The 14,873-nt window shown below is 40.8% G+C and overlaps 1 protein-coding gene across 1 annotated transcript in view; it reads right to left on the bottom strand.

The window, feature by feature from the left end:
- The window catches only part of exoc4 (exocyst complex component 4), a 108,822-nt gene that overhangs the window by 710 nt on the left and 93,239 nt on the right, over positions 1-14,873 (bottom strand). Inside the window, exons 18-19 of the mRNA XM_070853856.1 lie at positions 12,259-12,437; positions 11,853-12,012 (exon numbers count right to left, since the gene is read on the bottom strand). Of these exons, the coding sequence (XP_070709957.1) occupies positions 11,853-12,012; positions 12,259-12,437 (339 nt within the window). The remainder of the gene's footprint in view (positions 1-11,852; positions 12,013-12,258; positions 12,438-14,873) is intronic.

Genomic DNA, 14,873 nt, shown 5'->3' with positions numbered 1-14,873 from the left:
CAGGACCTAAAGCCACAATGGGCCATTGGAAAAAGACCACAAAGTACATACTGATAAAGGAGCACAAAGGGAGAGTGAACATTGGTGAATAACACACGCTTCCAACTCCAGACTAAAGCATCGGACATAAAGGTCACACACAGCAGACTAAAGTGAGAAGAGTGTAATTGTTTTTATGTGTGTTGTCTGTATTTATTTTCACTTAATATTTAGAGGTTGACCTCCTGTGTATGTGAGCATGGAATATAATATTCATTAGAATCAAATAGCAGAGGAATAGACAATATTTGGCCATAAATATGGATTATAGTCGGAGAGCAACTTGTCATAAACACATTTTACACATTGCTGTGCATAAAGCACTGCTGGAGGTAAGGTAATACACAGGCGAGTGTTGGGATGCAGGACGGGCAATTTTTCTTTGCTTGAGGCCAAACCAGGTCAAATACCTTGGAGAGAGAGTGTGTGTGTGTGTGTGTGTGTGTGTGTGTGTGTGTGTGTGTAATTGCATTGACCAGACAAGTATACCTGCAAACAGCAGAAGGCAGGCACATACTAGAATAGATTATAGCACTATCTGCCCTTGGCTATGGGACAAATCCCATTCTCTCAACATACTCTAAATGTTACACTTCCATGCAGTAGTTTTAGATACCGTCAGAGCAAGAGGCCAAGAGGTGAGGTACATACACTGTGTACTATGATATGCATGTGTGAAATTAGAAAACAAATTATAAGCTGAACCTTAACGAGCCAAGAACTGTAGTACTTTAATGTCTGGACAACATTTGAAAGACCATTTCTATGTCTGTTTAGTTTTTGCTCCTTATGTACAAATTATGACTAATTTAGTCTGCAATCACCTCAGAGGACATTCAGCAGCTCTGATGGGGCTTTATGTCATATCATCGCTTTCTTGCTGGCTATTATTGAAGTTGTACAGAATATTTCATTTTTATTAGATGGATGTATTTTTTCTTCCATCCTAAGCAGCTGTTGGCAACTTCTGTATGATAAGAAAATCAATAAGGTGACTCTTGAAACTTTAGTTGTGTAATTCATCACAGTGAGGATCAAGTGCATGCTCATTTTTGTCAATATTACATTGATTTTTGCGTGGTAATTCTGTTAATTGACGTTCAGATCGCATGGAAACCAATCAAAAATCTCATTTGTAAAACACTGAAGAGATATACGTTTCTATTTTAATCCGGCTCTCTATGAAGGCAGCATAACTGCTCACATTTCACTTGTGCTAAGTGTGCCTAAAGTGTATTTTGATGCGTGAGCTGCACTCAATACTGTGCCTGAACGCATCGTGTGTAGATGCGCATGGAGGACTTAACCTAGCATGGTGTTATGGCTCCTCTAAGAGTAGCAATGTACATTTTGTATTTTAATGAGGTTATCTCTGTGTGACACTGAATATACTTTGAGTGTGGGGTTGAAACAGTTTTAACTTTCAGGAAAAAGAAGCTTCCTTTACTTGCATAAACTGGCCACCTTGGCCAAGGGCAGATGCCAGTCATTGAACAGCAGTGGCCCCTGCTGCTTTGTGAGTGCAGCCGCTCAGAGATAATTGTAGCTCTGATGTTGTTAGACATTGAAGAAAGGCCTTGGAGGTGTTGTGGCTACCCGTTTTCAAATCTTTCTTTGTTTGACAACAGAGAAAAAGACTGATTTGTAACTGTGTCCATCAAAGTATCAGGAGAAATAGGGTTAAACTGTCTGTTGTGCCAGAGGAAGATGAAAGTAAATGGATTCAAATCTTTAGTGATTTCTGATACAGTGCAGTAAAAAGACACTACGGTAAGAAAAGATATTTTTATCTCATTCTTTTCGTTCTTGCACCCATCCAAGACCCATTCCCTTCTTGAGATGATCATTTTCGATGCTAACGAGGCGTTAATGAGCACTTGGGGAGCTTCTGTTTCAAGGTGTTTTATGTGCTGTCATTTTGGAGATTCAACGGCAGAAAACGACCTGGAAAGAGTAATGGAGGGGGACAATGAATGGAGATGAGAGATACAAAAAGCGGAAGAAAGAGTGATGAATGAAGAGATGAGTGAGGAACAGAGGTGCATAATATCTGTTTTTCGGCCTTCCCCATATAAGTAATGCCCTTGGCCATTGAGGCATTTGCATTCTGTCTCACTCTCCTTCCTGCTCTCAATTTCTCTCCAAGGTCTTGTTCATTTTTCCATCCTTGAGCTCATCTCATGAAAAAGCTTGTCAATATTGATGAGGGTCACATTGGTTCACTTCTTAACCGAGGGCAAGACAAAAGAAAGGTGAAACAGTGGGAAAAAGATGGGTCCCACATGTGGTTTTAACTCATAATGAAATGTGCTGTGTATTTGTGTGCGCTTGGCTTCCTATTCATCGAATGTGTCTCTTTTTTGTTTGCATCTGCACCATTTCTGTTGAAGTGTTGGCACATTTACCTCACCACAGCAAAACCCCTGCATGAAAGCATTATTTTTTTATTCCCTAGACCCAGTGATCATCAGCACTCTTCAGGAAAATCACCTCGTTATTTGGATCTAATGGGAAAAACACATAACAAAATGCAACACCCACAAATTTCTTTTGCTATGGAAAAAAGGCTTTGAACAGAAGGCCTCCCCCTTTCAAATATCCATCCTCGGCTCTCAACGGGAGACAGCTTAGCAGAGGAAAATAAATGTTGGTTTTGAACAGAATAAACAGTGGTAGTAAGTGTACCTGTCTACCTGAGACTGATTTGTAATTATTGCAAACCTCTGTGCAGCAGATGTCTGTAAAGTACTTGCGTATACAGCTTAGTTTGTATTCTTTAGGTTAGGTTGGTTAGATTGCATTGACTGGAACATCAAAATCGCCTGTTGTGAATGTGAGTGTCTGCCTATACGTGTCAGCGCTGTGATAGATTAGCAATCTGTCCAACGTGGATTCACCTGTCGCCCAGTGTGAGCTGGAACAGGCTTTGGGTATTGTGAGTGAATACTGATGGAAAGACTTTTAAAACCCAAAAAGTAACTTTTGCCAGTAGAAATGATCTCCAAGTTCTTGTTGAATTTTTGTAGGCTGATTGACTGACGGGGTTTTTTTTTAGGCTCAGCTCACTGTTTCAATTAAGGAAACCCTTCTGGTAGACTAGTACATTATGCACACAGTGGGAAATGAGCAACAAACATGCCTGCAAAAAAAGAAACTTTAATTATGACTTTGACCACTTTGACAGGCACAATTTTTCTCTAGTTAGAAAAATAATTTGCATGTTAAAATAGTAAAAGTAGCTGGAAAGCTTTGGAATCCATCTGTTGATGCAGCAGCCAGCAAGTGAAAATAAAAAAAAAACCCTCATCAGAGCTATTAAACAGGGCTTAACTACAGTATAATAGCAACTATAATTCACTTGGCAGTGATGCATTTGGGAAAAAATCCCACACAGGATTTGTTACAAGCACATCTACTGACGCTCATTTATAACTGATGACGGGGTTTTAAATCCACTGTGCAGTTTCTTTCTGTAGCATCTAAAATCAAAACAGAAGAGCTGCATCCCCAGAAAGACAGTGCTAGACCGTCAGCAGGTTGTTAGTGTGTGCGTGTGTCTGTCTCAGTTGTGAGGACAGCTGGCAATCTGGCCTCTGTTCTGTGCAAAAGGGAGGGGGCTGGTTCAAAAAGAGAAAGTGTGAGGTGTGTTTGTGTGTAACTGCGTGTGTGTGTGTCTATCTTCCCATGTGTCTGAGTGATGTATGTTACTGTGTGCTGAAAACACTTTCAAACAGTTCATTACCCAAGCAGTTGGAAAGCCATTTGCCAAACAGGGTAAGGGCTGTTAATAAGATTAAAATCTCTCAGCACCCCACCATCAAGAAAGAACCCCCAGTGACACATGCTAACACACTAATACACACAAACACACGCTTCTTTTTATCCGTTAAAGATACAGCTAGTTAATGGAAGCGGCATTCTTTTTCCCCCACAAAGCCAAAGTGAATTGTTGTTTTGATTGCCCTCTTCCTTTCAGTCTTTCTCTATTTAAGGCCCTCAGTCCCCCTCTCTCTCTCTCTACACACACACACACACACACACACACACACACACACACACACACTAATTTTACCAATTTCCACCTGCTTCCACCACAAGTCCCATCCACCGCTTTAGTAATCAGCGTATGTTTGTGTGCCAACATGCCTCCATGGTGCGCTTTCTATTAAATCTTAATTAGCCGCCTCCCTCCCTTTCCTCGTATACAAAGAATATTAAGAAAATTTATGACGCGTGGATGCAGCACAGGACAGACAGATACGTATGTCATCGGCTCAAAAGTGAGAGAGAGAGAAAGGGAGAGAAAGAAAGAGAGAGAGGAACATGGAGGAAAAGAAGTAGAGCAAGAGGAAAAAGACTGAGAAGAAAGGCAAGAGAAAGACAAGAATCAGCACAATTCATTCCCCTTCATTTCCAGCGTTTACAATATTAAGGCTATTAGAGGCTGCCTCTGTCAGCGTGTTTGGAACAACACATTAGTTAGTGGGGGAGAGATGAGGTGAGGGGGGAGGGAGGACGGATGAGAGACTCTCTCCATCAGCTGGAGCCTGCTGAAGACTTGTTGCTGCAGTAACAGATACTGGGGCAACCGACAGCAGTAACAGGGCTTTCGAATTCCATCCTCTCTTTTTTTTATCCCTCACTATATCCGTACATCCACACTTTATTTGAAAGTGCATCTCATTATAAATGTCACAGGTAAACGTGGCATATGATACAGGCAAACTTCATGATCCTATGATAGTGGTGCCATGTTAACAGCTAGCATTTATGACCCACGATCAAATTGCCATTTCATGCTTCTCAGTTGCCTCGGCGCAGGAAAACAAAAATATGTAAACTAGAGAGAGCCGGATGCAGACTTTTTGCATAGCACCTCCCAAGATGAGGCATTCAGATGCAGGAAAGCTTGCTTCCCCTCTCCATGAAAACTACTGTAAGTCATGCAGCTTTCACTATATGGCCCCTTTTGCTTCTTTTACATTTCTTTGAGCTATTTAACTGTGACAAACTCTGACTGCTGTGCATCTAAAAAACTTGCTAGCCACTAAGTGTGTTGCGTTACTATGACAACTGGCAACCGTGAGCAGTCCTGACCAGTCTTAGCTGAGGCATAACGGCACATCGAACAGGGTTTCTAATATGGTGATTAAGATGTATTTCTCTTTTGATATGTCTATAAAATATAACATGAAAATGTAGTTAATGTAAATGTCGCCATACATTTTGAATTAATTCAGAATCTTTGGCTCTGAAATAAGACAAATCTTTACAAACATTATGGCTAAACACTAGTATGAATGCCATTTTCACGTGTAAATGGTGTTTTCAACCCTTGAGCCAGATTAGTGTGGATGTAATCTCAGGTTATGCAGTACATCCTTCTGCCTCGTTTAATCTTTTTCTGAAGTATCCCCCCTTCTCTCTCTCTCTCTCTCACACACTCCAAAGCAGTGCAACTGTCTCTCCTCTGGTAATGAGGAAAGGTCTGCAGAGACACTGAGACGAAAGCTTCATCAGCAAAGACCGGTCCCATGCTGTGCCACGCATGACAAACACACATAGATACAAACACACTCATACACGCTTCAGCAGCAAAGAACAGCGTCATCATGCTGCAAGTCGAGCACGCATGTGCGCACACAACACACACACACACACACACACACACACACACACACACACACAGGCTTCATCAGCAAAGACCGTCTTCATGCTGCATCTTACACATGCACACACACACAACGCAGGAGCAGAGGAAGGGAGGGGCTAGAAGAAGAAGGGAAGAAAGAATAACAATTCAGCGGAGGCGGTGCAGGTGGTAGGAACGAAAAGGGACAGGGAGAGAAAAATGAAGAAAAAGGCACTGAGAGGAGGAAGAGGGAGATAAAGAGAGAGACACAAGGTGACAGGAAGGGAGACAGAAGCCGAGCAAAGTGACAGTGTACTGAAGCCAGGCCTAAATACAAACAGTTTTATCTGTTGACACCCACTACCTCCTGACACGGCCGTCAACTGTACTTATTACCACATTCTCTGTAGACACACCAGCCTGTCACCTCAACACACACAGTGGGGTTTAGAGACACACACACACACACACACACACACACACAAAACCAAAGACAGTTTATTTGCAGATGCGCACACACCGGATCTTAGAGACACACGGAGGCTGGGGTGGTACACTTTGGGACAATACATAGTACACAAGGCTCTCATACAATTCACACCTGTGCACCCGCACACAGTTGTAATTTCCAGAAGCAGACAGGTGGGTGCGATGGGATGAACTTTAGGGCATCTCAACAGTGTGCCTGTCAGAGTGGTGTTTAGCCTAGCTGCGGGCTAAGGGGCTTCTGAGTTTGCTTGGGATGTTGTGACAGCCTGCAACCTGCCTACACGGGTCACCGGGCAGCTCAGAGCTCCCTTAATGTTTGTTTTTATTAGTGAGTGTGTTTTATGAGTTTGTCACATCTCAGTGTGTGTCTGGAAAAACATACCTGCATACCTCTATGTCTGCTGCGCCAGGCATAGAAGATAATCACACAGACAAACAGGTACGCATTCATTTACATTTACTTTTAGTGTAGGGGCTTTCTTTTGTTCACATATTGATTTGTGAAAGGTGTCTGTGAGGTGTGATGCCTGTGCTTTCAGAAGCATTTACTGTTGTAACATCTCATGATCTTATGCATTGGAAACTAGATGAGATGTCTGGAAGTCCTTAGCTTCATGACATTAAGGTGGCCAGTTCCTAAGATTGCCTTATCCGAAACGTGTGCTGAAACAATTAATTGACTAACTGATCAACAATTTAGCATCGGGACATGTGCAGAGCCGAATGGAACTTAATTTAAGGATAATAATAAGAAAATCCAAAAAGTTGCAAATAGTTCCAATATTAAAACAGAAGTTTTTTAACGGCGAGGCTTAAGGTCACTTGCTAACCAAGCAGTATGCCTCAGTGATGGCTGTTTATTTAAGATCTCTATCTAAGGTTACTAAATATCATGCCAATCAATATTAGTCATTCTCTGTATGCTGGAGTGGACTGTTGCCAGGCAAATATTTGATAGTTTGGTTGTTGTTGTCGTTGAACTATTGTGGCTTCTGGTCTTTTCAAGATAAAAGCCTCACTAACAACATCACGTTTATCTCATCTTTGCCTCTGTCAAGAAATCAGAAATCAACACAAAGACAGAGAGAGAGGTGGACACATGGGACAATGAGAGGAGATCAATGGAGTGACACGGGTGGGGGCGCAGACAACAAACAAACACACACACACACACACGCACAGCACACAAAGATGTGCCATTGCTGTGACACACAGTCCTGTAAAATAGGTCCAAGCCCCTTAACTGTTTCTGAACAGATGGTGTGTGTGTGTGTCCACTTGTGTGTCAATGTTTAGGTGTGTGTTTGACCTTGACCCACTAGCTGATATCGCTGCCAAACTTCTGACTGAGAGACAAGAGCACACCACAGGACCATGCCATAGAAACACACATGCTCACGCACACATATCTGAGTTTTAACACCCTATGCAACCTTAACAATTGATATGCTGTAGCGTTGCACAGTATCATACTGTATCTAAACATGGATTCAACCACAAGGTGGCACTGTTTCCCTATCCCACATCCTCTCAGAGAGGTGAGAGTGCGTGTGAGGAAATGTGTGTGTCATCGTGAGTTCTGCAGTGCTGGTTACTGGGCCTCTCCTTAGTTTTAACTCAGATCAATGGTTATTACTGTGCCCTTGTCCAGGTCTCTCTCATTTCTCCCTTTCCCATTGAAGCACACAGATGCAGAAAAGCAGCCAAAACACACACACACACACACACCATCTCTATCTTTGTGGGGACTTCCCATTGACAGAATGTATACTTCAACTAAAAAATACTAACCTATCCCTGACCCTAACCTTAACAAACGCCAAATAAATATTGGGACGCTTTTAGTTTTATCAACGACAACAAGATAGTTTAGAAAAACGTTGTTCTCTAAGTGGGGCAGTGCAAAATCACCCTACAAAACACTGCAGGCCCCACATTGAGTATTCTCCTAGTTTTCGGGCCCCTCTAAGTCAGTAATACGAGAGCACACATGTGCACAAACATGGATGCACATATAAGAATATAAAAGTACATGGGTACACAGGGAATCATCTGTCAGTTTTCTCAAAAGCAGGCGTCCTGCTGTCTTCACTTCCTTTCCTGGTTTCACTTTTGTTTCTCCACAGGTGGTAATAAAACACTGATAATATTCTGCTTTTGTCCCTCTCCCTCAGACTGCTTTTCACTGCAGATTCTGGTGGGCCAATGTTAGTTTCCGCAACATTTTCACTTCAGAACTGTTAAAACAAAAATGCTACGTATACAGTATGTCTGTATGAAAACCATCAGGAGTCTATCTTTCAGTATCTACTGTATGATATTCTGTATAGAGAATTCGGTAGGGCTGCCCAGTAACGGTCGATGAGAAGAGTCTTAAGTGGCCAAACCAAGCATCATTTGTCAACTTTCCTTTGCCTATATGGTTGGACTGTGCATGAAAAGCTAGAGAGCATTTAATTTGTAACGACAGATACAGGAAGTGGCGTCAGTCAATCAGTCAACAGGCCTTTACACTGTTGGCCCCTGCGGTTATCAAATAATTATGTTGTATGTTGCTCCAAAGTGTGGGATCATTTCGAGAGGGTAAAGCTGTGTTATACTGTGTTAATAAATGAATGTGTTAATAAAGATAATGTTCAATGTCCTTGCTGGTTGTTCCAACACATTCAGGATCATTGCCACTCTTGCCAGTGTCATTAACAGGCGGCTCGCTATGAGCATGAGCATGAGCAGTAATTCTATGTAATGTAGCACAGCGTTGACAATGTTACTTATGATGTTGATGTCTTTCTCAGCCCCAGAACTCAAGCCAGAAAGGACATTTTAATTTCAAGGGACTTCCTGGTTAAACAAGGGTTCAATAAATAATAATAAAACAATTGAAATGCCCCCCAAAAAATGAGCAACAGCTAGTCAACTAATGTCTTGAACCAATGACTACTAGCCATGTAGCAAAATCTTTGTTTGGGTGCAGCCTTTGAATTCAGTTGATACTTAATTCACTCAGGGGTGTTTGTTGCTTGTATTCTTTGAAACAAAAGAGAAATTCTTTATATTTGTGCTTCTTCATTAAAAAGGCATAATTTGTTGGGGGGACTGAAACACAGATTTTAAGACCAACCAACTCACCAAGTACAATTACCACGAAAAGCATCTTTAAGCATATACACTTTGCGAAGCACTTATTAGATATATTACAGATATATTATAGAGTTTAGCATATTTGCAATATTTATGCCAAACAATGTTAGAAATGATCGTCTTTTGAAAAGGAAGCCAAACAAATATGACATATGGCTTTTTGATAAGCCGCACGTGCATAATTTTACCATATTCTCATCAGCATAGTTTCTCATACATGTCGTATGCTTACTTTCAATCACAGGTGTGAGCTATGTAGCGCACTTTATGAATATTCATGTTTTAAACATAAATATGGTGATTTCAAAATGCTAATTGGCTTGACTGAGTTTCTGTGCATGGGTGAGAGCAAGGGATACATATTACATGCGCGAATGTGGCTGCGTGTGTGTGTCTTGACGGAGCCGGAGGCTGGCCAATCCGAAAACCCATGAATTTGTAAACAATGGGCTCTGCAATTCCCAATCAACACCTCCACACCACCCACGCCTCGTAATCAGGGAGAGTCGGAGAGGGAGAGAGAGAGAGGGAGAGGGAGAGAGAGAGAGAGAGAGAGAGAGAGACAAAGAGATGGAAAAGCCATCACTGGCATTTCTCCATAATCAAAGTTGACAGAGGGTAGAAATAACATCCTAATCAATGCTCCTCTACATCCAGTACAGTTCAGGTCATTGAAGTTTACTTCTTTGTTTTTTCACTGGAAGGAAACTTGGCATGTAATACCGACATATTACAATTGTCCAAACAGACAGCACATAGACACTCATCCACTCAGACATATGACACACTCATTAAGATTGCAAGAGCTGTGAAAAGAAGCTAATTAACCCAACAACACAACATAACAACATGGCAGACACAGGTAAAAACGTGTCACCACAACAAATGGTAGGTTAGGAAATGTGTGTTACAGTGGACAGTCGAGATGCTGCCTTAAAAATTTATGAAGCAGAAGGACAAAAAATGAGAAACATGCACTGTGTATATTGTTCTCAAAACCAATATGTTGGCTTTCAGCAGGTCTTTTCAGTGAAAACCTTCATCAAGTCATGTAAGAAGCATGTCATGGTCAGAATATTGTATTTTTGGAATAATTTAAACTTACTTTTCTAACAGAGCAAGCGTGCTGCTTCTCAATATAAGTCACATGAGGAGAAGGGTAAAAGTAAGACAAAGAGAGAAATAGAAAGCGACAAAAAATAAAGCTGATAAAGTTTCCTCCCTTCATACTTTTTTCCATATTTCATCTTCCTCATTTTCTTCCCTTTCTGTCTGTCTGCACCTTACCGGCTTTCATCTCTCACGCTGCTGTATTCTATCTTCTATCCATGCTGTCTTCTCTGAGTCAATTCAATGCCTCTTCCTGTGAAAGACATCTTTTCTACAACTTCCTTTCACTTAGTTTTTCAATTTTCCTCCCCCTAAGCCCTCCCTTTTTTCTCCATCTTTTCCATCACCCTTCCTCTCACACACACTATCCTGTCAAGGACACAAGCCTCTGAAAGAGGGAAAAAAAAAAAAAAATCATATGAATACTGTGAATAACCCCTCTCTCTTCGTCCGTCTTTCTACCCTCCTGCTCCCTCCCTCCATCTTTTTCACAAAGATATCTGGGCGCTGATTTCCCCCATGCCTGTCAGGGCCGGACAGCCCTGTGCAACAGCAGGTAGACTAACAAAATATAAACGTATGAATAAGAAACACCAACAACCGTGTGCGCGCCGACACACAGTGTGGTTGACAATCTGTTTGACCATCTGTCTGCCTTGTGCATTGACATGGATGCTGACTGAATTCGAGGACACTGTGAATGTCTGTGCAGGTGTGTAATGAGGTTGGACCCTTACCCAATATATTAACTGATCAGCCACTAAATATTTGACGGGTAATTTAGGAATATTACACCAATCATCCCCTTTATGTCTTAATATTAGAGTGATTGTAGTACAGATTCCAACACATGAGCACGTGTTAATTAGGGATGTATGTAAACTTTTCTATGAATGTCACTTTTTCACCACATTAGGTTTGATGTTTCCGAGGTTTTCCACAGACATACCCGACTTCAATTGAACTTTCAATTTTCACTGTAACTAACTGGGCTAAGCAGGCCACCACGTTACAGCTGATAAACAACTGAAGCAGACAAAACTTTCAGAGTTACAGTAAAGCTTAAAATTTGTGTTCCATGTGTGCGTAGACATGTAATACATAATACAGAAGTAGATTACTGTATTTAGACGTTTTTTTTAACAATATCACAAAATGTAATATGTTGTTACATCCCTAGTGTTAACATTAATATTAACAAGATTATTATTATGTTGGATTTCAAGGGAGAGTCCTGTAATATCAGGGGCTTTATCACCATGACAAGGGAAAAACAGCAAGCATTAATGAAGTAGTAGTGAAGTGGCACGACGTTTGGAGACACTGGCCATCTGCAAAAATATCTTCAGCCAGCATATTTCAAGGTTATGAGCTTGGACTAAGAGCTTCCATGTGAACTTCACTGTAGCTAACCCGGTGGAGAATGTGAAGAGACTCTTACCGTGCAAAGTCGAGGTCGGCCTCCCTAGACATGGTGATGTTGGTGAGGTTCTGTTGGAGGACAAAGATGTTCCTGCACATCTTCTTGATGCCAGATTCGCTGATCCTCTTAAAGTACTGGGCTCCGTTGATGAGAATACAGGAGATGAGATGACCCAGACCTAGTGAGAGGGATAAGAGAGGGAAGAAGAGAAATAACGATTGTCTGATCAGTGCAGAGAAGAATCAAAGGAGAGGAGGGGAAATCGGGGACTAATAAAGAGTCTTCTGTCAACAACACTTAAACATTGTACTCAAGTATTTAACAAGCTCTCTGAATTCATGTGACAAAAAATTAGGCTTTAAAAAGCTGGGTGAAAGGTAGCTCTAAGGCAGCTGCTTATACTTCACCCCTGGTCTGTGCTGACCTTCAAAGATGTACTGGAATTTGTGCTGCTGCAGAGCAGCCCCCATGGCCTCCTCTATGGCTGAGATGTCCTTGTTCAGTTTGACCACCAGTGGGTCATAGTCCATGCTCTCCACATTAGCCACGATGGCATAATTGCCTTGCTTGGTCAGCGGGATCAAGTAATGGAAACAATGCACCCTGGATTGAGACACGGGAGGATAATGACATTGAGGGAAAGAAAAGAGAAAGTGAAAAATTAGATGTTGAGGAATGTTTATATGCATTTGTTGTCTCTCCATTTGAGTTCTGGTCATTCAGCATACACCTGCCTCCGACACTCTGTTACAAACCACTGTTAATATGTTGAAATCAACTACAACCTGTGATGAGTTTTAAAACATTACAGGGAACCAGAAAGAAAAGCGATAAAGGAGGTAAAGAGGTTACTAGGTGTGAGGTGTATTATTCTCTGTCCTTAGAGTATAACATAAAACATAAGACTTTTGTGGGCACTGAGTGTTCTCACTTCTCAAGCCCCGCTAACATGTATACCTACTCTAACACCTATAATTTAAACAGAAATCACTATATTTAGAGTACTCAGAAATATCCACTTATTCAGCCACCACTACATTACGTCTGAATACTATTCAGCTAGGAAATCTGATTAGTCAATAGCAACCTGGAAACCACAGTGCTAAATACAGTATGTCATACAACTCTTAAAGATATAAAAGGACAAAATGTACAGGCTAACAAAAAAAGTCTTCCACTTCAGGTCCACATGTATTGAAACAGAACAGCTTGCGGATTTCTGTGAGTCTCATTAATACTATGAGTCCTGCAGAAAAACAATGGTGAACTGTGCATTCAGAAGTATGTGAATATATTTGAAAAATGTATACCATAAAGCCTTTTAGGAGTCTCTACACATACAATAATGAATTTTAGATGCTTCATAATTCAATATGATTTTATTCTGGAAAAGTTAAATGAAGTAATTGTGGGTTAGGAACCTTGCTAAAGGGTTTTTCTGTTCGCTTTTCTTTGCCAGATTTTTGTTGGCTGGTAGAATTTCACACATTCCTTTGTAAATGGGTTCATAACCTACTGCCACGAACCCAAGAGTCCTGATATCAGAACATGTCAGAAGGTCAAATAACATCTTCTATTCTTTACTTTTTATTTTGTTAAGTAGCATATCATTTTTAGGCTCTAAATCGAAATAACCATAATCTTGAGAAACAACTCTACTTTGTCAATTCTAACATTTTACATCCACTGTAACATCTCTCTTTGTTATTACTTTTAGGAGTAACTGTAACAATATGGTATATCTCTCTATCCACTTAGACACTTACATCTTCTTTTGAAGTCATTTAAGTCCACAGAAGGATTATTCCTGTCTAGACTTAAGGAATCAATACTCATAATTCCATAATCACAGCGCCTGAGCAGAAAGGTATAAAATGATATGGGTGAATGTCTCTTCCCCCTAAAGCAAAGCCAAAAACTTCAACACATTTTCAATGCCTCCATCTCTCTCCATTCAACCATTTCTCACACTTAGCTACTGTATCTCCCTTCTTTAACCCCCACCTTCACACTCATCTCTCTCCAATCTCTTCGTCCCTCCCCTCTTGCTCTCTTCCTCATGGCTTCATTTAGCTGGTACCACTATCAGGGGAAATTCGCTAGATGGGGAGAGTCAATGGAGTGTGGCATATAGCTAGACATCAGCCTCAGGGAGGGTTTTCTACTGAAATCATAAACAATATTGCATAAGCTACACAAGAGTCGACGGGGAAATATTGGTACATGGAGGGATGGAAAGAAGTGGTGAGGGATGATGGAGGACTATTAGTGGTTGTGGGGGAGAGAAAAAATATGGTGTGGTAAATTAACTTGGATACTGACACTCAGAACACATACTCAAGACATGGTCTAACTTCCTGAATTTGTGCATTTAGGTTGGAAGTGTAATGCCACTGATCATTTTTGTTCATGTGATTTAATGACATGGCCTCTGAGCTTGTGTGGTATGATCATGGTGACTGTGTGGTAGATGATTTAGAATCATACTGTAACAACCTGACATGCATCAAAACGCCCCCACTGTGCGGGCATACATAGAAGATGATGCATGCCTGTGTGTGCTAACCTTACAGGGTTCAGTTGGAAAAAATATAATTTTCCTACCAATTATGTGGTTGTGACTATATCATCTTCCAACAGTTCTTTATTTAAAAATGTTCCCTTGAGGGAAACAAATCATCAGCCTGAAATAGTCAGCAGTGCAACATTTATTCAATCTACAAACCAATGTGATATACAGGTTAATTTGTCCCAACCTGCTTTGAGTACTAAGTTTAGAGTATAATGGTGTAAAAGACTGTGTGTGTTGTTTAATGACTAAAAATAGATATGCTCCTGCAGAATAAACACGTTTTGTAAATACATCCAATTAAAAAGAGAAATGCAATAAGTTGTTTTTATTCACCACTTTGGTCAGTGCAGTCTACCAATCTATATAGATAATAACAACATCTACAGTGATTTAACAAATACAGGCACAAATACAGATCACTTATGGTGTTAGCATTGACTTTTTTTCATTGAACATTCAAAATGGTT

The sequence above is a fragment of the Pempheris klunzingeri genome, chromosome 22 (genome assembly GCF_042242105.1).
Source record: "Pempheris klunzingeri isolate RE-2024b chromosome 22, fPemKlu1.hap1, whole genome shotgun sequence".
Lineage (NCBI taxonomy): Eukaryota > Metazoa > Chordata > Actinopteri > Acropomatiformes > Pempheridae > Pempheris > Pempheris klunzingeri.
Note: the sequence above shows the minus strand (reverse complement) of the source record. Positions and strands in the feature narration are given on the sequence as shown.